The following is a 25,761-nucleotide window of genomic DNA, read 5'->3' on the forward strand; positions in this document are numbered from 1 at the left end:
GAAAAGAATTCCACGGATCCACGACTCTTACCAAAAACGAAAATGACGGGGAACAAAGATTTGCAAAAGTTTTGTCGTTACACAAACTCTGACTTGCATAATTAAATCTTTGAGTCACTCTGCCCATTACAAGCCCAGTTTTAGATGGCAGCTTAGGAAATTCTTGTCATTGCCGACATCCCAGTACTAGAAGTTGACAATGAATTATTTCTTAGCCAAGGTTACTATGAATTGTAGAGCTTTGAAAAGTTTTATCATAAGCCAATGAACCCTTTTCATTTTAGTAGCAGTTTTTCATTTTTATTGAAATAACGTAGTAAAAGGTTATTTCACGATGGTTTGACACTGGCAAAGACATATGGGACGCTATTAATCTTGTCAATTTCGTTAATGCTTGAAAGATACAGTCGAAAGTTTTGTTTGTAAGCAATTGTTTTCACAATTTTAATTATTTATAGTAATAAAGCTATATTACTGCGTACTAATAAACGGAAATGAGGTTTACATATCATCGTTCAAAGAGCAGGAAAAAGCAACTGAACAGGCATTGAATTTCAGAAAAGTTATTTTACTCGTTTTACGTGAGTAAGGACAAACAAATCATCCGTGTATATTTGCGTTTATTTCTTGCGATGATTCGATTCGTTTCATTAACTTGTTTGCACAAGTAAAGGCAATGTAAGGGTTGATCGTTTCCTCACAAGTTGAACATGTACAGGAATCGAGTGAGCTAATACGATATACATGTATTGAACATGTGAAATAGTAGCCCACAAGATATCTTAAGCATATCTGAGGACCAAGGAAGTCATCGAAAATTGTTAGCTTTCTGCAAAAAAACTGGGAAGCATAAAGTCTGAACTATTGTGGGTTTGAGCAGGTTTCAAAAGATGTCTTGGAAGTCAAACAATTGATAATTACGTTGCTAAAAGTGAAAGAATAGGCATGACAACCTTTAAAGAACTTTCAATCAAGGACGACGTGTCATTGCGGGACAAAGACATTGGTGAATTTTTTAACCTGATTAATCAACTGCTTTCTCCTTCAGTTGTGACCAAAAGAGAATGTCATAGCCACAATTGAGCTTAGTTTAAACTCTGCTGCAAAAGAAACTAACACCTACAAGTTATCTCAACGAAGTCCTAACACATCTCATGACGGTCCTTTGTTGCGCTGAGCTTTAAGAGCATAAATNTTTGTTTTTAAGCAATTGTTTTCACAATTTTAATTATTTATAGTAATAAAGCTATATTACTGCGTACTAATAAACGGAAATGAGGTTTACATATCATCGTTCAAAGAGCAGGAAAAAGCAACTGAACAGGCATTGAATTTCAGATAAGCTATTTTACTCGTTTTACGTGAGTAAGGACAAACAAAACATCCGTGTATATTTGCGTTTATTTCTTGCGATGATTCGATTCGTTTCATTAACTTGTTTGCACAAGTAAAGGCAATGTACGGGTTGATCGTTTCCTCACAAGTTGAACATGTACAGGTATCGAGTGAGCTAATACGATATACATGTATTGAACAAGTGAGATAGTAGCCCACAAGATATCTTAAGCATATCTGAGGACCAAGGAAGTCATCGAAAATTGTTAGCTTTCTGCAAAAAAAACTGGGAAGAATAAAGTCTGAACTATTGTGGGTTTGAGCAGGTTTCAAAAGATGTCTTGGAAGTCAAACAATTGATAATTACGTGGCTAAAAGTGAAAGAATAGGCATGACAACGTTTAAAGAACTTCCAATCAAGGACGACGTGTCATTACGGGACAAAGACATTGGTGAATTTTTTAACTTGATTAATCAACTGCTTTCTCCTTCACTTGTGTTTGGCTCTTTTGGACTGAGAATGTCATAGCCACATTTGAGCTTAGTTTAAACTCTGCTGCAAAAGAAACTAACACCTACAAGTTATCTCAACGAAGTCCTAACAAATCTCACGATGGTCCTTTGTTGCGCTGAGTTTTGAGAGCATAAATAATTCAGACTCAAGATTTCAGTTAGGCTCAAAATTTATCAACGTGTTCTGTGTGGAACAAGGCCTGACTCAATTGATGGATATTTTTGAATAGATTGGGGGAAAAGTTGCCAATTTCTCCCTTAATGCATTTGTCCAACGATGACACGACGTCCTTGACAGGAACTTCACATGCCATAAAGACTTTTGAGGCAAACCAAAGAGGAAGAGGTCTAAGATTCAGAGCTTATGGAGAGGACGCCAAATTATAAAAACATAAACGTGTTTTATATCTTAAATCGAATAAACAAATCAACTAATCTCATTTCATGGTCAAGATTTCTTTTGGTGTCAAAGATGTATTAACACAAGTTTAGCGAGATTATCTGACAGATCGAAAAACAAGATAAATCAGCAAGGCGCCTAATTTGGCCACAGTATGATTATCTAGAGTGGATATGATGTGATATAAAACGGCGAAAAACAAGTAGCTGACGTCATTCAGTAGAGCTAGAGGAGCTAGGGCTCTAAATGGCGCTGAAGAATGAACAAGGTATCCAGCCAACGTGCACCAGACTTAGATAAAAGCTGGATTCTTCCATACAGTCGTCTCGTCTCCTCTCGTCTCACCCGTCTCATCACGGTGGTCAAAAAGCTTGATCAAGTTTTGAGAAAAATACTTGAATTCATCTTTTACAGTTTTCTACGGCGTAAAATTATAAGAATTAATTTTGATCTAATTTATTTATTGAATCAAACCTCAGACTAACCGGTCAAATGCCTAAAAGCTACCAGGATTTGTTTGGATATTTTTGACAACTTTCAAAAAGCCTTTTCAACCTCTGTGGCAGTCGTCTCAATGGTGAGACGAGAGGGGTAAGTTGATCATCCAAAAATCCAGCTAAAATTTGTCAAGTATTTCAAATCACCCCCTTGTTCGATCAAACAGCACTTAGATATTGAACCGTGCAAGAAATTTAGTATCAAAATTACTCTAAAAATTTTGTGATTTGCAATTTGTAACTCAACTTTCAATCTAGTGCCCTCCAACAGACGTGTTTGAAAGGTTGGCAGTTCCCAAAAGGACGAGAAAACAGTCCATCAATTTTGGAGATTCATGAATAGGGGTCGGAAAGATATTTTTTAGGTTGAATTAAGTTTTCAAATATTTTGGTCATTTTGGGTCCAGAGAACTATTTCATGTATTTTAATCCTCTGTTATTTTGACTGAAGTGACGAGATTTTTTTCTTTCAAATTAGCCAAATGTAACTCACAAGTTCAGTTTTCTCCTAGATCTACCCCACAAAACGTATTTGCCCTGAAATGGCGAAAAAAATGCCAGCCCCGGTCTCTAATGATATGTATTCATTATCTGTACTCCACATTATCACTTCAGATAACTACTTTCTGTCCTAACTTTTGCTCCCTTGGATCGTTTCAAAAAGTCAAAACGAAACGTCATTATTGTGAAACCCCTGAATCTGGGTCACCAAAAAATACTTTTAAAACATTTACCAATGTCATTGTGACTTGAACGAGATAAGAAATATCGTAGGTCAGATTAATATTTGTGTTGGACAAGTCAGGAGTTTGTATTATGTGCGTATGTACTATGCCCATTGATTTTGATTACTCATGGCTTTTCATCTGAATAATGCATTTTCTTTGGTAATCTTCTCCTGTCTTTGGATTGAAAATTGGAGAACTGTTATTGATTCTGATTCGTCAAATGACTAGCCATTGAATTTAGGGTTGATCCGGAATTTTGTTTAAGAGCTTATTCAAATCTGGCTTAAAAGCTAACCTCAAACTCAAACCAACGCTTTCCTACTTCTTTATTATATTTATAACCGATGAGGCTTGTCTCTTACAATAAAGGCATTAATTCATTTAGATCTCTCAGTGATATGTGATAAAATGCGATTGATTGCTTTTAAGTACTCTAAAGATCACCAATATCTGTTTTGATTGGTTTTTTTCCTTCATGTTCTTGAGCAATAAAACCTTTGATATGTCTGTTTCCTCATTTTTCCGCCTTTAGGGACCAAAGTTACGTGGTTGCGTTTGAAAAAAAATGCCACAAGAACACGCCAGTTCAAAAAAGCGAACAAGGTGAATAGTAAATCAAACTTATATTTAAACTGAGCACCTCTTGAATGCGGGAGCACTTACTGCTTGAAATATCTTGTGGAGGATCAATTGGCACTTAGCAATTCTGTAAGTGAAGTGCGTTAACATTCTTCTTTTTGGGTCTCTCTCCTAAAAAAAAAACCGAGACACATTAGCTCATAGAACTTGCAGGATTATAGACTTGTTGAATCAGCCCTATTAATCATTATTCGATACTTTTTAATGGTAGCCATCCAATGTCTTCCTTGAGTGTGGCGTGCATCCCAAGAAGAATCTTATCGCCAAGATTTCTAGTGTTTCTATATTTGATGACGATTTGATCCCAGCCTTTGGTACTATGGGCTCCTATCTCAAAGCCGAACCACTCGTAAATCGCCATGAGAGATTCAATGAGGACTTTGATCACGGAAACCTGCATATAAAACTCGTTTGAAGCTGTTATCTCGTCAGTGTCTTCAGAGTTCCATCCAGAAAGTGACACTGTTCGTCTTGACCAAAACTCCTACTGCAAACATGAATTATGCTCGCTTTATCAATCAAATCTCTGCCCGACGTCAACCCTCCATCATCCGAGAGATCACCAAGATGCTGGCCAATGCCCCGCCCACCATGATTCCTCTCTCCGGTGGACTGCCCAATCCAGCCATGTTCCCCTTCATGGAAGCCTCGTTCAAACTCAATGACGGATCTCAATTCAGTCTCAAGGGCAACGACATGAAACAAGCCTTGCAATACATTTCCACCAACGGTCTGGAGAGCCTGGTCCATCAATTGAAGCTCGTCCAGGAGACCGTTCACAACTTGCCAGGGGATTTTTGGTCCAACCGTGACTTGATCGTCACTCATGGGAGCCAAGATGGATTGGCCAAAGCTTTTGAAATGACCATGAATCAAGGAGAAGGGATCATTGTGGAGGAGTTCATCTACTCGGGTACTTTGGCCATTCTGAGTCCATACCAACCGGATTTGATGGTGATCAAGAACGACAAGGACGGCATGATTCCTTCTGATTTGCGAGAGAAACTCGCCCAAGCCAAGACCATTCCCAAACTGATCTATCTCAATCCCACGGGAGCCAACCCGACTGGTTACAATTTGACGGCGGAACGGAGACGAGAGATCTACCAGATTTGTTCCAAATATGACATCCTCATCTTTGAAGATGATCCCTACTACTTTCTCCAGTTTGGCGAGAGCCGGATTCCGAGTTTCCTCTCCATGGACACCGACGGTCGGGTTCTTCGATTCGACAGTTTTTCCAAGATACTCAGTTCGGGCATCCGATTGGGCTTTTTGAGTGGTCCCAGACCGCTCATGAATCGGATCGTCCTTCACATGCAATCGTCGTTGATCCATGCGTCTTCTCTGTCGCAAGTGATCACCAACGAGCTTTTCAAGCAATGGGGCACACAAGGGTTTCTGGACCACGTCCATAAAGTGGAACAGTTCTATCGGCAGCGACGGGATTGCATGAGTCAAGCCGCGGATAAGCATCTGGCTGGCCTGTGCGAATGGAGCATTCCCGAGGGAGGGATGTTCCTGTGGATCAAGGTTCATGGGGTGGAGGACACTTGGGATATGATCCTAGAACACGCTTTCAAAAAGGAGGTCAGTCTGTTGCCCGGTAAGCCGTTCATGGCCGAACCCAATAAACCTTGTTCCTATCTCCGAGCGGCTTTCTCTTTGGCCTCGGAAAAGGACATTGATTTAGGGTTTCAGCGTTTGGCTGAGGTCATTCGAGAGGAGCACGAACGCCAAAGCATAAAGAAGAAATGATCACTACAATATGATGAACTAAAAACGTATAGTGGGATAAATGATGAATATATGTCAACATACGTAGACAGAATTTGTTACAACACTAATGTTCATTCTCTGACAAAAAGCACTTCATGTTTAGGTTATTGTTCGTCCAAGTTGACGTCTTCAATCACAGCTTGAATTCTCTCCTCGAACATGACCTTGGCGTAATTGATCTGTTGGGAGACTGCCGCCGCCAATTTATCGCTGGCACAAAAGACTTGTGGCCGTTTCGAGTCTCCATCATCCATGAACATGGATTCACTGGGGTCGATGGTTTGATTGGCGATTTTCATCTCGATGTAATGCTTGTCCTTGGTGTCTTTGGTTTCAACCACGGCCCGGGCGTGACACAATTGGGAGAGAGAGACGATCAGTAATATCTTGGCATCGCGACTATTGCCCGGGCAACTGAACACGATCACGCGATCACTGGTGATCATGATTTGGAGGTCTTCGTCGCCAGGGGTCAGGATTTGGTGCGCCACGTACGTCTCGAAGTCATCTCGGCCGTTTAAACTAGGAACGAGATAAGCAATAGATAGATGAGTATAAGTGATTCCTCATCGATTTCAGCCTCTTAAACTTGAAACATTATGACGAATAATGGAAGTTTAATCCTAATTAGAAGGAAAAAAACCCGTGGCCGTCAGATAACTTGAACATACTCTCTTACTATTACTGCTCAAAGCTTTTCCTTCAAGCCATGACGAAGGCCCTAGCAAATGTCAAAATTCGTGATGAGCGGAATTTCGCCAACCTTTTTTTTTATGTCACATATTTTTCTGCTAAATCCTCCTATGCTACTCTCCTTAATTGTAACAGACGCGTTAACTCACCATAAACGGTACATGAGCTCTTGTCCTTGGGCGTCGAACTCTGAGTAGACGGGCATGGAACCTCCTGGTCCTACGACCACCCGGGCGGGTCTAATTTTTGGAGGTAATTGTTTGAACGCGCTCTTACTCGATTCCCGAACAGCCGTAGCGGCTCCCGTTGCCAGATCTAGAACTCCGATGGCTGGTTTGCTGATGGTCCCAATCAAACCCCATCCCAAACCAGTGAACAGGCCGGTGATGCCGTCATTGGCTACTCCATCGTACGTCTCAGTCACCACGGAAGTCAGACCACCGAGCATTCCGAACCCAAATCCTTTGAGGCCAGCCACGAGATGCTCCTTACCCCGTTCACCTTTCTTCCTACGGATCATGAGACGTCGCTCATCGTACCTTTCCTCCAAAGTGACCCGACTCAGACCACTGGACAGGGTTCCCGTCACTTTGGCCGCGGAGTTGGCCGCTCCGTGGGCTACGTTTCGAATCAATCCGGTCACATTGCCGTCGATGACTAGTCCGGAGACGCCCTCGGTGAGATCGTTGAGGAATCCTAATGGATTGCCCAAGAAATCCGTGGATCCTAATATCAGCACAGCTTGAGACAAGAGCTCATCCTGATAGTGCTTGATCACTCTATTGGTGAGGAAGTTGATCGTTTCGAAAGGATGGACCAACACGAAAGGGTCCAATTCGATATTGGCGTCCTCAAAGGTGATGAGTGAGAGCCCCAATTTCCGTTTCACAGCTTGCAGATCCGGTGCGAGTTTGTTCGATTTGATCACACTCAGCTTGACCTGATTCAAGGCGAGCTTCAATGTGCCAAAATAGTATCGTGTGGCACTCGTTGTGGAAGCGATCAACGCTCTTTGAGCTTCCGAGGCGGATTCGTCCAAGCGTTCCATTTCCAAGTCAGATCGAGTGATTCCGGCAAACTTGAGCACTCGGCATAAAAGCTCCTCCTCGAGATTGATAGTCATATTCCTGACCGTGACCATCAGATGTTTGTAGATGACAGCGTTCTCCGTTTTACTTAAGGACTTTTTGGAGGTGAAGTGAATGGCCGGTAAATGTCGATGATCATCATTCTTGCTCATGGGAGACAAATACAATAGAATCGGAATCTGCGCACTATGCAATTGATTATCGATCTGGATATGTTGCACACTCCCGTCCAGAACCGTTTGGAGGCACGAGGATTGATAGTCGACCACCACATTGGTCATAAAGGCGTAAAGGAGCTCCTCAGGCGGGTTCCGACATACCAGGCTCAATCCAACGCCCTTCTTGGCCTCGATCACGATCTGAAATTCGCGTCCTTGCGAGGCTTCTTGACGGCTGTCTTTTCTGGGAATATTTCCAGGCACGATCAGTGTGGGACGTTCGTTTTCTTGGATCAGTTGCCAATCTCGCTCCTCCAATTGGGCGTAAACCCGCTGAAAAGGGACAATTGCTCGTAAAGTACAATGGAAAGAGACTAATGAGCGAGATTATTGAGAGCCCGTACATTTTGCTTCTCATCCGTAATTTCTAGGACTCGCGTGGGACCATCGGTGGTCACTTTCACGGACAGGAATCCGGATCCTGGGCGTAGCCGGTGCCGATCGATGGCTTGTTCCAAGGGGATTCCATTTGGGTTTCGAGTATAACAGACAGATGATGGCGGGCCAAGAACAACGTTGTTCCCTGAAAATTAGAGATGGACCGTTAAAAGGCGAAGGGAATGTTTTTAGTCGCCTCTGTTAAAAAAAAATTCCGGGAAAAAGTTTCATTCAGTAGTGGATTAGTGGCGTTGAAACCAACGAATTCAAGTGTTTCTTTTTAATGTATGATTTTTAATTTCAAGGAAATTAAGCAAGGGTGACAATTTCTTAACCTCAACAGCTCTACATGTTTGTAGAACTTAAGCATTCAATTCTACATCAAAGTTCACTCACGAAAAAATAAAAGCACGCTCAAACCTCATTCGTACATAGACGCCAATAAGAGCCAGAGCTTTTACTTCCATTATTACCTAAAATGAGAGAGGCATTACACAAATCATAATCGAAGCCTTCACCAAGCACAATTAAAGAATGAATTTAACTAACAGAAAAACAAAGAGATGAGAAGGCCCTCTGGTTGTGCCTCGGGAGTGTTCGAGGAGGCGAAATATTGTTAAGCGCAAACAAGGTGTCTGTGAAAACTAGGAGAAATAACGGGTGCTTTCATGGCCATTTCAACATCACATTAATAAACCAATTTTCAGGTTGCTATTATTAGAGTCAATGCTAGTGACCGTAGAGGCTTAATGTGCATCTTTGAGAGCACCTTCAAGCCCTCGAGAACTCAGGCTAGTTAGAACAATGAAGTCCAACTCTCTTCTTCCTCGGGCTCCTTCATTGTTCAATTTGCTCCCCTTTAGTTCAAGGACTAGCTCGGTCTGCCAACTCAAATTGTTTGGAACACCAAAAATTATATAAAGATTGAAAGGTAATAAATAGACGAATTATAACTTTTCATTGTAATACTACTAGGGATCATTTCTTGTAGCAGTTAGAAAAGCCGGTGAAAAACTAAACCAAAATAATAAATATGTCATAATTAACGGCATTTGTCAAGTCAGGAGTGAAAAGGGTTACTTGAAAGGTTACTTGAAAAGGGTCCTTGAAAGGGCATAAAAAGACAAAAAGCTGCCGTGTGCCGGAATAAGTCGAGAAATTGTTCGATGTTTACCTTGCTGAAGGCCCAAAAACCCATCTTGAGCTTGTACATAAAGTCCATGGTGATCGCACATCATGCGCCCGTCCTTGGTGAATCGCCAATACTGTGTTAATTTTCTCCTTTCATCCGGTTTTCGTAGCATTAACGGCACACAATGCTTGGGCTGGACGGCATGTCCGCTAATATCCAGGACTAGGATATTCCTCATGGTCACCTCCGGGGACTTCTTGGGATCTTGAGGTGCAGAGCTCCCCTCGTGTTGAAGCAAGCCTTGGGAAGTCATACGCCACAACTGCGATCGCTTGCCAGCCTCTTTCTTGGCCAAAATCACCTTGGTACCCTCCACATCGAGCACGAGTTCCATCGACTCTACATCGGAGCCGTCTGTGGATCTGGGATTACGCGGAGATTTTTGAAACGTTCCCGACATGGCGATGTAGATGAAGTTCTCATAGGTCACTTGACAGCCGTTTCCGATAAGGTTCATGTTGAAATTGTAAGTCACTCCACCCGGGGGGACGATCGTGAGTTCCGGAGGCAAAGTGGGCTCATCCCAGGCATAGGGGAGAGAATGTCGGGGTTTGGCACACTGATGCATACCCTGTCCATGGATCCCATTCTGATAATAGGTAATGGACACCTCCGAGAAGTTATCGATCCGAAAGGGTGGAGGAAAATTGCCCGAATCCGCGAAAATGATGGAATATGTAGCCCCAATCAACCCAATCTCAACGCGAATGAAGACGCAGAGATTGTTGTTGTCGCGTATGGAGACATGAAACGAGTTGACGCCCTCTATGAAAAACCCTCCCGACCATTGACCGTCTTTCATTTCGATGAGTCTGATGCATAGGAGCTGTTCCATGTCCAATCGAGGCCAATGAAACGACAGCGTGGCATTAGGCATGGCCTCCAGATGAGTTGCCTTGGCTTCCAGGTCCGTGAACGTGGCGGCATAGCGTTTCTGGGCTAGTAGGATCGTGTACTGGGTTTGATTATGAATTTGGAAACGAGGCGCCAATGTGACAATGAACGTGTCTCGATATCGTCCTTTGCCTAATCGCACCTCAATCCCGATGATGTAGACCCATTCGGCCCTTTGATCCGGGGGAATCACCCGCAATTTTCTTACTCGGGCGCCAAGTTGAATGTAGAAATGCTTGCACCACGTGGTCTTGCCTTGAGGGTGAAGGTCTTTGCCCACTCGGATCATGATGGCGTGGTTTCCTTCTCTCTCAAGGAATGAAAACAGCAATGGAGCACCCATTCGGCCAACTTCATGCTCCACATCCTGACCTGCAGCCTCACTGCTAGAACCCTCCTGCTTGAAGATCAACGGTATGCCAGTTTTATTGACCAACCATATGGGAGCGTATACCGAGATCTTGACCGCCCCGTGATAGACCATGATCACACGGACTTGCAAGAATAGTGGGCGATCCTCTTGATCTGTCAACTTGATCCTGGCCTCGAAGTTACACGAATTGGGTGGGACTATGAGGTCGGATCCTTTGGGATATTGGTCCAAGGATAAATGGAGCACGATTTGTTGGGAAATGTCCACAGGTAGGAAGTGCTCCTTGCCTGGAGCAATGTTGCTCTTCACCAGGTTCCCGACCATGTTTTTGAGCATGAGATGGCAAGGGAGAAGGTTGACCACGACAATGGGGGAGACAAAGGAGATCTTGTGGGCGGGTTGAATCCATGAGGAAGGTGCGGGGGCGATTCGCTCCTCAGAGGTTCTTCTGATTGTATTTTCAATCGGATAGTTTTCCCGCTCAATGGCCACGCAAAATCTAAAATAAAAGACACTTCGTAAGGCACTACTACTTTCCTTTGGAAGGCGATCATAAGAAATTTCCAAGTTTCACCTGTACTTTTCGCTGTGTTGGCGCCAAACCTTGGAGCTGGTCCGGACATCCAACGAGTTGTCCTGCTTGGTCATGATTTTGAACCAATTGACGGGCTCCTCACAATACTGCCATTGACTCACATTTCCTGTGGACGGTTTAGCGTAGATTCTTGACCACACATAAGTTAACGGAATTGGGCGGATCTCTCCGGGATGCAATTGGATCTCAAGCACATCTGCAGGCACATTTGTCATTGGTAAGTAGCATTTTTCGGAATAGTTCCGGACCTCACCACATCACACACTTACCATTGCTTTTACTCAGAGACGTCTCGAGCTTCAGATCCATGGGATGAGGGAGCACATTGGCGACTTGCAAGGCCGATCTCACGGCAATGAGCTTCCGTGCGGAACCTTCGAGCCTGACATCACAAACAATCCGAGCTGGAGGCAAGTCTTCATCCGAATCTGCCGCCGGAATAGGCTTGGCTTTCCGGAAATAAGTGCCCACTCGATCTACAGACACGGGGCTGATTTCCAGCCACCCGTGAACTTTGATGATGACCTGGTGGATTTTGACGTCATGGGTATGGGTGTGCCGCAATTTCCCGCGGTTCTCAAATGTGAATTGAGCTGTCTCGCCTGGCTCAACTTGGATCCATTTGGCTTCGAATCCTCGACTCACCCGGGATTGATTGGCACCAAATTGAGTACCCGTATTTCGTGCTTGAGTGCAGAACCACAAAACGGATCCCGTATTATTGATAAGAGCGTAAGGCACGAACGCCATTCGATGTCGAGATTCTGGACCTCGAGCCTTTAGGTTTTCCAAGCGAGAATTGGCCTTTTGAAGGTCTTCGGTCCAGTTCTCTTTGACGACTTGGTACAGATCCACGAGGGTCGAGGTCAAGTTGAAGTTGATGCTATCAGACGTTGTCATGTGCATGGCCAACTTCTGCCCGTTGGTCCCGACTCTCTTGAGCTCCCATGTCAGTTGGGCCGCCCAAGGCTCGAGAAAAGGCTCCCAAGCACTCAGGGCCCGATTGTAATACGAGCCCGACACTTGGGTTGAGGCCTTACCTTTACCCGCGAAACCATGGGTCAGGTGGAGTTGTCTCAGGGTGGTTTCAAGCAATGGTACATCTGCATCTTTACAGTCATCGATGATGCAAATATTCACGGAACTGGCCTTTAGCTCGAACGAACTGAACGAGATGGGCGAGCCATCCAAGTATGAACTGACATCGTTTGAGGCCTCCGTTGAGCTCTTTGAGGAGTGGTCGGGAAATTTGCGTTTCGATCCCGAATCGGAAGAAGCGTTTTCGATCAACCACAAAGCCGCTTCGTTCAATTGACCCCTTTTCGCTTTCAATGCCGTGGCACAATCTTCACGTCGGAATCCTAGATTGGCCAGTTGATGAATCTGAGATTGAACGTTCATGGGTTCGTGGAAGAACGGTTCGGTGTCGTTGGAACCATCACGGCGACTTTCTTGCTTTCCATAGATAGCTTCACGGGCTTGTTTGGGAAAAGAATCCATGATGGCCATGAACATGAGCCAATCATTGTACGACAAGCGAATGTTAATCTGCTGCAGGTGGACTTCTGCCGTCCTTTCGTCCCCTACGCTTCCGGTGAAATCGGCCAGACCTTTGCTGGTCCCAGCCCCACCATTACGGGCGCCAATATCTAAATTGATGGTGACTGGATCTATGATGGATAGGGATGACTCTTCTTCTCGTCCGAGAATGCATGAGAACACCTCAGCATTGTTCAGGTTGCACGAAAAAGGCCGGTTCACCATGTCTGGACGGTAAGTCACCACCGTGGTGGATCTGAGGATCACTGTCGAGGTATCGGATTTTGATGAGTCTGCCACGATGATCGTCTCGGATTCGGTGATGTTTAGTTTCAGCTCAAAAACCGGTCCAGAACAATCGACTATTGGAGCTCTTCGCGATATCACACCTGCCGTTGGATAGATTGGTTCTTGATCCAAAAATGATCTGGATATGGTCGGTTGACTCGAGGTCACAGTCACTTCATTCGATTCTGGATTTCTTTCCTCCAAGAAGGTTCTTGGATTTTGAGTGGACTTCGAGATGAAATCTAGGACCTTGATCCACCAATCGAAGATGCACATGAGACGCATATTGTTCAGTAGGACCGTGAATTGGTTGAAATTGGGTGTAGCTCGGAAGTGGACCTCGGCTTGCATCGGATTCCGTCTCTCGACGACTTCCATGGGGTAAAGGATCTTCGAGAAAACGTTGGATTTCTTATTGGCCGGATAATCCGCAAACCGCAAATCACTCAGGAGGATCTCTTGGGACACGAGATCGACATCGGTAGTGGAATCACTGGAACCTTCAAATATCAATCGGGATTGAATGAAACTGACTCGAGCTAATCCGGATTCTTGCACACTGCGACTCGGGTTCCCATGATGTTGCAGTAGATCCAGAATCACATCTTGCAGTTCAAATTCCATGAACATGCCAGTCCAAGTTTGCCCGGACAAAGGATGGATTTGCTCGCTCGCCGCTGTTTCAAAGTTGAGATCGTCCAGGGGCTCTCCAAAGTTGTAGGCTAAAAGCCCTCGAATCATGGTGTATTGATCCTGGTCCACGGCCAAATGGAGCTTCGACAAGACCCCTTTGACACTTGTGTCCGGCACTCGATGGGAGAAGGCCTTGTCCAGATTCCGTTCGACCTGAAGTTTGAGCTCGAAGGTCTCCTTTAAAAGCGGCTTGGATTGGGGTCGAACGATGAAACTACCCACCAGGATATCTTCTTTGGCCAAGGCGTCATCGTCGGTGAAGGCGCTCAATCGTTCGGCCGTTCTGAGTGTGGCCTTTCTCATATGCACATTCATCACATCCAAAAGGCACTTTTTCACTTTCATCTGGGCCGAACTCTCTTCGTCTTTTCGTCTCTGGCGAGAAGAGGGTCGTCTTCTTCTTAAGGGCGAATTCGCCGACCTCCCTCCGGACGAATCCGGTGATCGAGCGGTTGACCTCGAGGTCTTGGAAGTGCCTCGAGATCGTCTTCCCAGGACCTCATGGGAAGTGCAGGAGGCCAAAGTTTCTCGACTGATGGTTCCTTCCTCCCCTGAGAATTTGAACGTGTTGCGGATTTCCAAGAAGCCCAGATCCACTGACAAGATCTTGGACGAGCTCGAGCTCATGGGTAACAGAATCAATGGCGATCCCGCCTCGATGTCTAGTTTGATGCGGGTTCCTCGACCCGCCAAATCTTTGACCGCACCGCCAGCCGCTACATCTCGCATACTGTTCATGACGCTCTGATGAACATGGAACTGATTGAAGAAGACCAGGATCTCTGAATAGAATCGATGTGTGTGCACATACGTAACGGATGCCATGCGGAGCTTCAATGAGGCGTCATAGGGTCGACTCAATTTCTCGTCATCTTGGGTGTACTTGAAGAAATGAAAAGTGAGCACTTGCTCTCCACCCCGAGAGAGGAATCGATCCTTATATCGAGAGTTATGGGGAGTGAGATCCTTGAGCGAGAACTGCTCTAACTTCCCGTCGATGGAGAAGTTTCCGTCGCGGAAATACAGACAGGACACGAAGTTCCGCACCCCAGCACTGGCCACTTCATATTCGGGTTTGTTGAGGATCAATGAGAGGTGTATGACCTTGATATTAATCTCCATATTGAAGTCCTCCTCTAGGGTCGTATTTGACTCTTTGGTCCGCTTGCTGCGCTCGTATTCTTGAGCTCGGCGAGTGATTGGAGGAGCGGAACTCGTGTCCTTGCTTGGACCCGCTCCGATTCCGAAGAAATCCAGGACCATGACCCAAGTTTCGAGATTGAATATGATGTCCAGGGTGTTGAAGTTCACGTCCACGAAGCGGTTGGTGCACTTGTACTTCTTGTAGTAATCCGGACCACGCTTGTCAATGTTGAGCACCTTGATGTGGATCAGATTGTCCTCGTTTTGCAGGTCTCGTTTGATGAAATCGTTGAAAATGGGCGAATTTTTGGAGGACACGGCACTTGGTGGAGGGGTCAATGGGTTGTCATTTTCAATTTTCAAGTTTTGAGGCCGCTTCCGATGTTTCATTTTTGGGTGAGGCTTTTCGGCACCAATGACCACCTTTGGGTCTAGATTGTCGGGTAAGGACGTGCCATGAGTATGAATATCATTGTGGAACCAGAAATCGGGACACGAGGTGGATAGACCGTAATCCGGACGAGAAAAGCCCCTGTAATTTGTCTGAGATTGATCCTTGAATGAGGAGCTCATGAGGAAACGATGCTTGGACCCCTCATCAAGTTGAAGATCCTCCATGAGAACACTCTTGAGGGCGATCTCGATGGAATTCTTGTACAATTCGGTTTTATCGTAGAACACGGCAAAGTCTTGGAACTTCAACCGTACCAACGTGTCGCCTTCAGATATCGAGTTCACCAGGTCACCTCGAAGCTCGAGAATCAGTTGAGGAACCTCAAAACTACCCTCGATCTCTGAAGGTTCCTCCGCATTTCCGGAGGGTGGATCTAGTCCGATATTGAAGCTAGGCTTTCGAGGTATTTCAGAGTCATCCAGATCTGCTTCAGGATCGGAAATCTGCTCAGGAGGAGCCATATTTTTCACGCCATCTTGCAACAATTCGTATTGCGAACGGTAGAGCGACAACTTCAACGGGTTCGTCACTTTCCCTTTCACGTGGAAAACGCTCTCTGAGCTTGAGTTGTTCCTGAATCCGGACTCTGAAAAATGCTCAGAACCGTGGAATTGAAATGATTGAAAGCTCTCAGATTCGGGCATCTTGGAATTGAATCTCTCAATCCGATCGATTCGTAAGTCAATGGCCGTATCGTGCCAAATGGGCAGGGCCCCTTTGGATTTACACGCATAGAGTTCTTGAGCCAGGAGGTGTCGGAATTGACTCAGGAGATTCAAAGGGTCTTTGGCATACCTGGCGTACTTTTCAGTCAGATTCAAACTGTGAAGGCTCATATCCGTGACCGTGACCTCGACCCGATCCGCTCTTTGGGTATCATGGGGCAAGCCAACCTCATCCTGAAGTGCATAGCCCTGAATGATCTCATTACTCACCGAGATCTCGCCCAAATGAGCCACGAGGACTTCGAAACTCCATTCTTGGCGAGGTATGACAATAACAGGCGATTCCATCACCATGTCCAAGTGCAAATCAAATTCATAGTTGGCTTTGGACTCGTGTCTTGGCGTGGGAGCGGGTGCCGTGATTCGGGCACCCCGCTCGAGACTGGGATAATAATCTGGAGCTTGGAAACTGGCTCCTCCTTTGGCCTTGGGAAGGGTACCAAAATACTCGTCCATGGTGGCTTGATGACTGATGGCCTCGGATCGGCGATGAACGATCCCTAAGGCGATCTCAGTCGCTGCCATACGAATGGAGTGGGCTAGATTGCTGATGTACAGTTTGAAGTCCGTGGCACAAGAATTCAATTCGTTGAGGAAAGAAGCCGAGTGCACGTAACAAACGGCGGCCATCTTGATGTTCAAGTCGATATTGAGACGGTCTGACGCCATTGAATTCGTCGCCTGGAAGCTCGTGCTCTCCTTCATGGGCGTTCCCAAGTAGCTTTGGAATCCTGAGGCGCAATCTGAAAACGTAATTTCATGTCTAAGCTTTAAAACGGACATCCGTACTCCAATACGCTCCCAATCCTCTTCATTCAGCCCACATAATATCATTGAATGAGTGCGAGTTTTCAATAAAAAAAAGGTTTAGATTTTGGTCCCTCAACAATTTGAAGACCTCATACAAATTCGTTTTTTTTTTCATTCAACTGAGAATGTAAAAAGACCATAGAAAGATGATAGTTGACTCCATACAACTTGACATTTTCCCATTTCTCCCGCAAAAACAACTAGTCATTGTCTTCCGTGTAGGTCACAACGGGGTCACCACGAACCCTGCCCCATCCCGAACAAAAGTGTTCCATTCCGCCAACCCTCATAGCTAGCCATTTTGACATGAACGAGGTGTCCCATCCTGAAATCAGTTAACATACCTACCTCTATACCAATCACCACCTCTTACCAATCCATAAATATGTCTACAAAATTTGATGACAGCTACTTCTCTATTTGACTGGGCTGAGGGATTTCTTACCTGTTCTTTGAGAGATGGAAAAGGTCAAGGCTTTTTTCTCTTCGTTGCCCTCACCCAAGGCGTAAATTTGCGCGTGAATGAAGCCCTTGTTGCTATCGTCAATCATCGGGTCTTTGCCCACGGATATGATCTTTTGATGAAGCGTGGATCCGGACAACAGATTCATGACCTGCATCCCTCCCAAGGATCCGGAAACATTGATTGCCTTGGACAAAACGGAATGGATGCTGGCCTCGGTCAATAGAAAAGTGCCGATCCTCTTGCCCGTTTTGGCTCGAAGAAGCAGAATATTTAGCCTTTGGAAGTCCGCCCGGAGCTCCAACCGGGTTTCAATTTTCGAGCTTTCGAAGGCGTTGCTGGAAGGAGCACAAGATTAATTTCACCCTAACCAAACGCAAGTCAAAACGTTTGGAAACACTCACCTTTCATGAAATATGTTCGGCGTACTAAATGCCGATATCGTAGCCGTTTTGGACGGATTCGTAGAATCGAGACAAGTAAGGCTTCCGAATCTATTTACGGATCCCTCAGTTTGACAAGCGCAATCTGACGTGGTGGGTACTGTGCGCCGATTTCTGGAAGGCCGACCCACTGAAGGTAAGACACGTTTGAAGAAGGCCAAGAGTTCGATGATTGTCTCTTGATTGGCGATCACATCCAACGAATTGAAATGGATGGACACAATCTGATGACGCTCGCGGTTGCCGTATTCATCCGGATCGATGTTAGGACAGTTAGGACTGATAATCAGTATGTCCACCATGATTAAAGCCTCTGCTTCCGTGCTAGTCTCCAATCCCACACTTGAGGGAGAACAATGGACCTGCCGTCGATTCGAATGAGGCGAAACGAAGCTTGGCGGAGAGGTCATATGCCTCGGCGAATGTGGATACTTGACCGGCGGTGATGTGGCCCGTTTATCGCGCGATTGAAGCGAGCTCAACACTCTCTTGATGTCCAAGGCCGATTCCTCGAGCGATCGGTGATGAGGATCGGGCGAGCTCGGGGACATGGGTGAGACCGGTTCGCTACCCCGCAAACTCCCGCTCAAGCTATCAACCATGACATGGCGATGACTGGCCACGAGGAGCTCAAAGTCACGCCCGAAGGTCTGTAAGGCGTCCACCACCAACAGACTCATTACGGACAAGGTGATGTTCGTGTCGAAAGGTCGTTTGGTGAGGCATGCCTTCACTCCGGTCACTTGGAGCTCAACGATGCTCTTCCCTTGGGATTGAAGCTCGACGGCCAAGTCTGAGACACAAAACTGGATTAGCAGAAGAGTGGAGGCCGGGTTCACTTCTGAAGTCTTCGAGTTCCAGTCTGAGAACAGATTGCCTATCTCCTCCTCCTCATTTGGAGAGCTCATGGGCGTGTCCAGTAAGTCGTCGGTTTGACAAGCCGCGGACATTTTAGACGTCTCCTCCTGCTCTGCGTCTCCCAGAATCAGAAGCCGTGTCATTCGCTCCAAGGAGTGGATCTTGTCCTCATTCACGTGCATGTTCAATTTGGGCAGAGTGCCCGATATCACGAAACTTGGCATTTGGGGGTCATTGGCCGCCACGACCCGGATGTCTATCATCAAACTGATGCTGAACTTGTCGAGAACATGGAGCAAGGAGGATCCTCTAAGATGGGCAGATCTCCAATTATCCTTGACTCGTCCGATGATGACTTGCATGCCCTTCATACTCATGGTGAAGCGGTCGTACATCTTACTCATGACCGTCGATTCCATCAAGTCCGGATCGAGCTTATTAAAATCCTGCTCAGTCGAGGCCTTGGCGGGTTGTTGCAAGGGACTTCCGGGACTGCTGGCGGGCGTGCAAAATTCCTCGTCCTCTTCGTCCTCACCTTCATTCGCTTTGACCTGATCCTCGGGGGCGCTCTTGTCGCTCATCCCACCTTGAGGACCTTTGTCATTGGAAAAGTGAAATTTGCCCAGATCAATCACCATGATCAGAGCCTCTTTATTCACAAAGTGTTCCGGAATGATAATTTGAGGGGCCGAAAGCTCGCACAAAATATCCCAATTCCGGCGTCCCGAATTATGACCGTCGAGAATGGAATGCAGGCTCTTGAGGAATTCCTCTTTGGTCTTTTGCTTGGCCTCCTCGATCCGAATGTATGCGGCCGATCTCAATTTGGCCGACAATTGAGCACTTCGATTCAACTCATCCGGGATCTTGAAGAACTCGGAGAGACAGTACAACACGGCCGGATTGTACACGATATTCAGTGGTTGGGATGAGATGTGCAACTTCCCATCCACTTTCTTGGTGCCAAATGGCCGAGTCTCATAATGAAAGAGGAACAGAGGGGTCTCTTGGGTCGCTTTGCTGGCAGACTTGGGGAGGAAGCTCTGAAACGATTTGGCAATGCCTTCGAAATTGCGCAGACAAGTGGAAGCCCGTGAATTCAGGGGAGCACCTTCTTCGTTCAGGGGTGATATCAATAGCGGGAAAATGGATTCCTTGGTGATCATGTCCCGCAGGTACATTCCACCCAAAGACAAGGCGAACTTGTACGATCGAGTCCGAGGTCGGGTTTCACAATTCAGTTTCACGGTGTTGAACTCCAATTCAAACAGGAGATGATTGCCTTTTTCGTCATGCCGAGGCAAGGACTCGTATATGCTGCGCTTGGAGAAGAGCTTGAAGGACCCGCGCTTGAGGACGAAGTTGATTTGGGCAAAGATGAGATCCTTGTAAGGCACAATGTGAATATCGTCGGCCAATCCTTCGATGAACTCTTCCTCCAATGGACTGATACTGGCATCCAACCCCGCGGCGTGAGAAGAACGAATGGATTCGTCGACTTTCTCCGTGATTTCAGTATCGGCGGCCTCGGAGCTCGAATACCAAGATGGGAAATATTGCTGGAGCAATGAAGGAGCTTGAGCAATGGGCTCTTCCGGAGAGTCGTCATCCACGAAAAAGTTGTCATCTCGGGATCCGGGTCTCTCGTCTAAACCGCCTGTCATTTGTTTCAGTTGAAAAACAGCCAGATTCCGAAGGGCCTTGAGCTCTTCAAAGGACCGCTTTTCGTCTTGCTCATCCTTGACCGCCTTCAGTTCGGCACTTAAGTTCACGGGATTCACCAGATACGATTTGAACGCTTCCACATAGAGCACATTTTCGGACGCTTTTTCCAAGACCGTCGACCATTGAGCAACGTGATTTCGATCGCGGATTCTCTCCATATGACAAGCAATCGCGTACCGCCACCAAATTCCGGCGTGATTGTGAACGGGTTCACAAGGCCGCCACTTCCAAAACAGCCTGTTTTTGTGCAACTGATGCAACGACCGTCCACCCGTGATCAGACATTGGTATTGCTCGTCCGTGATCTCCAACGGGATGCAATCCAACTCGAGATCGCAAACCACTCGGGGAGTCTTCCGGGAATTCAAAGGTCGCTCAGAGCAATCCCGCTTCAATTTGGCTTGAGCTGACACGGGATTCAGGATGAATTCGTGCGTGGAATTCGGGTTGAAGCCCATCTTCTCTTTCATGGCCTCCGGACTTAGGTTCCCATATAAGTCCGATCTTTGGGTCAATGATATCAAGTAGGCCGACATATCATTGAGCTCAACCAATTTCAAGGCCATGGCGGAGCGTGGATCGCGGTGCACAAACTTGGGCACGCCATTCTCATCGCAGGCTTGGGCTGAGAGCGAGCCCAAATGGAAACCGCACGCAAAGGGTCGTTCGGGACAGGATATGTCGTCCTCATACCGAATGTGCACATCCCGGATCTGGATCTGGAGATTCTCCACAATGTTGCCGATGAAGGAGGTGCCATAGGACATCCAAGAGGAGTAGGAGGGATAATAGTTGCCGCCGGTGCGTTGATGGTCGTGTTGAACCCGCCATTCAGCCTCAATCCCATCGAGGGCCGAGAGCTTCAGCTCCTGGTTCAATTGATCGTCTTGGCTGGGATCGAACGTCTCAAACCTAAAGCACATCAACCGAGCGACCCAGGTTAATCAGGCTAAGCCAACTAGTCATCTACTAATACATACCGTTGTGGTCCCGTGACAATGTAGACTTGCTCCAAGGAGATGCTCCAACGTTCCGATCGGATCCTGGAGACGGGGATGCGCAGCGAAATCTTGCCCACCAATCCAGATCGCACCTCGAGGGAGGAGTTCAAGAATCGCAAGGCATCCGACCTCAAGGGCACATTCTCCAACTCGACTTGACCTAAATTGACACATATGCAAATGAGACTCGATATTTTTTTGGCTTGGTATGGCTTTTCACGGGCTTTTCTAAGCGCTACAGGGAATGTAATCCCCAGTACTATTATTGAAATGAAAGGCTATAATTCGTCTATTGGTCCCCCAAAAGGATTTACCGAGCTAGTCCTTAAATGAAGGATTGATCTGGAATATGCTATCTAAAAAAATTGTCCAATTCTGACTTGAAAGATGCTACCGGATCAACCAGGCCTACGTATTCCCTACGAATATTAGAGGGAAGCAAGTTAAACAATGAAGGAGCCCGAGAAAGAAAAGATATGGACTTCATGGTTCGAGCTAGCCTGAATTCTCGAGGGCTTGAATTTCCATTCATTGTTCCAAGCATGCTCGTATTCATTCAATCATGCATTCATGGATCTTGCCTGAGAGCAAAGCGATGGACAACTGGTCGGTGTTGAGGTTTTGGAGGTATTTGCCCAAGTAGTTGTTCAGGAACCATGTGGCTAAGCCTTCCAACATGTTGATGTCGTTTTCGGATGTCCAAATCCAAATCAAAACAGCCTCTGCCTCATGCCCGGGGCCGCTAGGACACTTCCATTTCTCACTCTCACGGGCTCTGATCGATGCATGTGACGTTTGTTAGCCGTGACTGAGTGCCTCTGATTTAGAACAGATGAACTGGATGAGTGGATGAAGCAGACACACGATGTTGATCAATGCCAAAAGCAGAGGAGGCAACCTTCTCTCGCTCTATTTTCTCGACTTGTTATGACGTCACAAATGAAAACAAATATCAGATCAGAACGGCCTTGGATGGATCAATGGGGAAAAGGCCGACCCAGGATGATGAAATAAGTGCCGAATGGCAACGTATTTAAATCCAGCACATGAGGTGGAGATTAAAGTCACAAAAATAGTGGCAACGTTAGTTTTTCACTTGTAGGCAGTTGGCTGACGCTTCGTGACGGAGGAAATTTGATCGTATTGAGACCTCATGATTTGTTCTCTCCATGATTCTCAGGTTTGTAGCCGATGCAAGGGAATGAAATTCCCTGTAAGTATTGGTGCGTCATAATTTATAAAATGTTTGGTCGTGCAAACTGTTTGAATTAGCCGCTCTAGGGCAACCTTGAACGAAAGGCTGGTCTGGGATCGTTAACAAAAACCGATCTAAATCTCTTTGAAAACTTAACAATAGGTCATCTAATGCAGAGGATCGTCTAAGAGAGCAAGGCAGCACGTTATGCAAATATCGTGCCCGGTTTAAGACAAGAAGATTTTAAGCCGTCAAAATCTTTTTATCCAAGGGATTGATTTTATGACGCATTTCACATGAAAAGCCTCGTCTCTCGCTAACGCTAGGTCGTATTCCCGGGTTATAACAAAGGGAATGAAGACATTTAAACACATACAGGATTAGGTAACGTTCATACCTACCTAAGCTGAATACTGTGTAATCCCAATGATTCGAGGCGTTCCAAATAGCTTAATTTCGACATCCCGTCAATATAGGTATCTCATGAAACTCTTTTGTACTCTTTACGTTAAATCTTATTTAACCCCCCAAGGGTCAAGGGGACCTAGATTGGGCTAAGGAAGCGTATTCTAGTGACATCAGCTAGAACTTAACCAACAACAAGGCATACGGACAAACAGATAGCAATAAGTTCCTGGGAGCAAAATTATACCCCATTGGCAAATTTTCGATAATTCAAATCGTGGTGATACAATGTATAAAATGTCCTAATTTAAAACTATGCTTTAATGGCCACATTTCAAGCACTCGATCAATTTAGCAAGGAAACTGCCACCAAAATCACAAATTCTGTTTCCTTTCACATCTCAAAGCGTGTCTAAGGTCCCTGTTCCCTACTTAATCAAGCTCAGTGCCAGGGGCTGAGTCGTGTCTAATCCGAGACCAAATGTTGACATTGTGCTTCTTGTGTTTATGGATCAAGTCTAGCCAATATTTTGATTGACTTGGGGATTTAATTAACTATTTTACAAAGATAAAATGCAGAATCCTTGTTAGTGAATAGGTCTCGGACAAAAACGTGACGGAAAAACGGCACAAAAATGATGATTAGGGGAAGAGTTGAAAAAAAAATGTCTTCAAAAGAGGAGCATTACACGAAATCAGGATCAGAAGTATATCTTGCCTTCCATCAGCTGCAGAAGTAGAGGTAAACCTTATTGTTTGAGAAGAGTTTTTTGCAATTTTTGAGATTTTGAGAAATCATGGTGCAAGATTTTCGTTGTTATTCAATCATGGCGATGTTTATTAGTATGTTATACGTAAATAGAAGAATTGGTGGCGACCTTGATGGTCGTGATGTGTTCAGACTTGGAATGAGGATGTCGAAAATTATCCTTTTAATGCATTGTGTAATTTATTCTTCTTAAGAGACTGACCGCAGGTCGCTACAATTTTTGATTTGTTTCCCACAAATATTCGCAGGGAATATGTAAATGCTGATACAGTAGCATATTTTAAGTCAGGCAAGCTTTTCATCAAAATTCGAAAGCAAAAAAAATGCGTTAGATGGTGCTTTTCAAGCTTGCATGTTTCCATTACGGGAATCAGAATAGATTTCTGAATGCAGAATAGAGCATACAAATAGATTTTTAATCTGAACCCTTTCTATCATTTGATTTTTGAATAAAGACTATTATTGATAGGATTAGTTTGGTTTGGTTTTTTCTAGGGGCTTGAGTTGGCTTGGTTACTATAGATAATATTTATGAAAAAAAGGCTTGTAACATATCTAGTTCGTTAGGATACGGTGTTCGCCAAAAATCTTTACAAAGAGGATTGAAGTTAAATCCTTTCAATTCTTTGCCCTGTCTGAATATAATCAGGCACACACTTTTTCGTATGTTAATAATGACATAAACGACAGTCACAATGAGGACAATTATCATTTATTCCCAAAATTCAGAACCAAGGTGACATTGGAAGGTATGAGATCCCACTTTACCAAACTCGGCTGGGTTTCCTCCATGGCTGTAAAACCGATAGAAACCTCAGAACCAAACAATGTATTGAGACTTTCAACACCTGTATTACATAACAAATTAATTTCGTCTCTTGGGTTTCTTGGCTCGCTTCCGCCATCCCCAATCCACGTACGAATTATCAGTCACCGACACAATATGAATTCCCGCTTGCAGGATCCCTTTGAGTCCAGCCACTCGACCATTATTAAAGCCGTCAATCTTGACTCTAACCGCCTTGATATTTAGATTTCGGATCTGTTGACCCAACGAGAGCCCCGCGGCTTGAGCCGCCACATTGCTCCGCCTTTTGGCGTTCAAGAACCCCAATCGCACGGGAGTCACGTACAATAGCTTCTTATGACTGATGTCCCGTAACCAAAAGCGAGTGCTATTCGGCGCACACAACACCTGCACGTACGGCATGTCTTTGAACTTGACCCCATAGAACACACGCTCGGCCATATCGCCATTAGGATGGCGCTCAAACGGGCGTTCAATCCCCACCGAACCATCCTCACCCATGTCACGAGCTAGCGCATCAATATTGATACTAGCATGATCAGACTCGTCAATGGTGGGTCCTCGTAAATCGGTTGTGCTCATGCCATGCGTTTTGCCCGGAATGAAGCGGTCACGCGCCGCCCAAGCGGGACTAGCGCTTAACGAGCGGCTGGCGAGCGAGGGCGGGACCAGGCCGGTCAGCCTGAGACGGAGGCTACTGAGCATTGTGCTGGATTCTTGCTTGGTCCAAGATTTGTCTTCAATCAGGATCCCATTTCGTTGAATGTTTGACAACAAAGGTCACATGGAGAGGGTGTCGTCAAACAATGTGCGGACAATGAACGTAACAGGTTTGGGTCAAATGAAACGCCATTTGGATATGTGAAGGTTTAGTTGGTGGGTGAAATGGTTTTATAGAAAATATGAAAGGGCTGAAAGGGGGTTGAATCGGTTGAATCCCTTGGTTTCGTGAATCGATTGGTCCTGGCCCTTTGCTAATTGGTATCAGTTACTTGATTTAGGCTTAACCATGATGTCCATACCACAACGATTGAAATATACGAGATTCATGATGTTATCAACACATCAAACATAATTATTTCGATGAATTGACGACCATCTTGGTTATCGTCGATATGTG

At 45.5% G+C, this 25,761-nt stretch overlaps 3 protein-coding genes across 3 annotated transcripts; 1 reads left to right on the top strand and 2 right to left on the bottom strand.

Annotated features, from left to right (window-relative positions):
- Positions 1–4,238: 4,238 nt before the first annotated feature.
- Positions 4,239–5,943, top strand: LOC131888646 (kynurenine/alpha-aminoadipate aminotransferase, mitochondrial-like). The gene has a single exon (XM_059237552.1). The coding sequence runs from the start codon at positions 4,608–4,610 to the stop codon at positions 5,868–5,870; it is 1,263 nt and encodes a 420-aa protein (XP_059093535.1). The 5' UTR covers positions 4,239–4,607; the 3' UTR covers positions 5,871–5,943.
- Positions 5,900–22,328, bottom strand: LOC131889249 (intermembrane lipid transfer protein VPS13D-like). Its single transcript, XM_059238317.1, has 10 exons — positions 22,046–22,328; positions 21,444–21,624; positions 17,842–21,375; positions 17,420–17,775; positions 11,592–16,907; positions 11,302–11,518; positions 9,443–11,226; positions 8,235–8,413; positions 6,734–8,163; positions 5,900–6,413 (listed from the first exon to the last, which is right to left on the bottom strand). Exons 1-10 carry the CDS (start codon positions 22,140–22,142, stop codon positions 5,996–5,998), a joined length of 13,512 nt encoding a protein of 4,503 aa, XP_059094300.1. The 5' UTR covers positions 22,143–22,328; the 3' UTR covers positions 5,900–5,995.
- Positions 22,329–24,523: 2,195 nt separating this feature from the next.
- LOC131888648 (small ribosomal subunit protein uS11m-like) lies at positions 24,524–25,429 on the bottom strand. The gene has a single exon (XM_059237554.1). The coding sequence runs from the start codon at positions 25,344–25,346 to the stop codon at positions 24,699–24,701; it is 648 nt and encodes a 215-aa protein (XP_059093537.1). The 5' UTR covers positions 25,347–25,429; the 3' UTR covers positions 24,524–24,698.
- Between the last annotated feature and the right edge of the window lie 332 nt (positions 25,430–25,761).

This window comes from Tigriopus californicus, chromosome 10, assembly GCF_007210705.1.
Source record: "Tigriopus californicus strain San Diego chromosome 10, Tcal_SD_v2.1, whole genome shotgun sequence".
Taxonomy (NCBI): Eukaryota; Metazoa; Arthropoda; class Copepoda; order Harpacticoida; family Harpacticidae; genus Tigriopus; species Tigriopus californicus.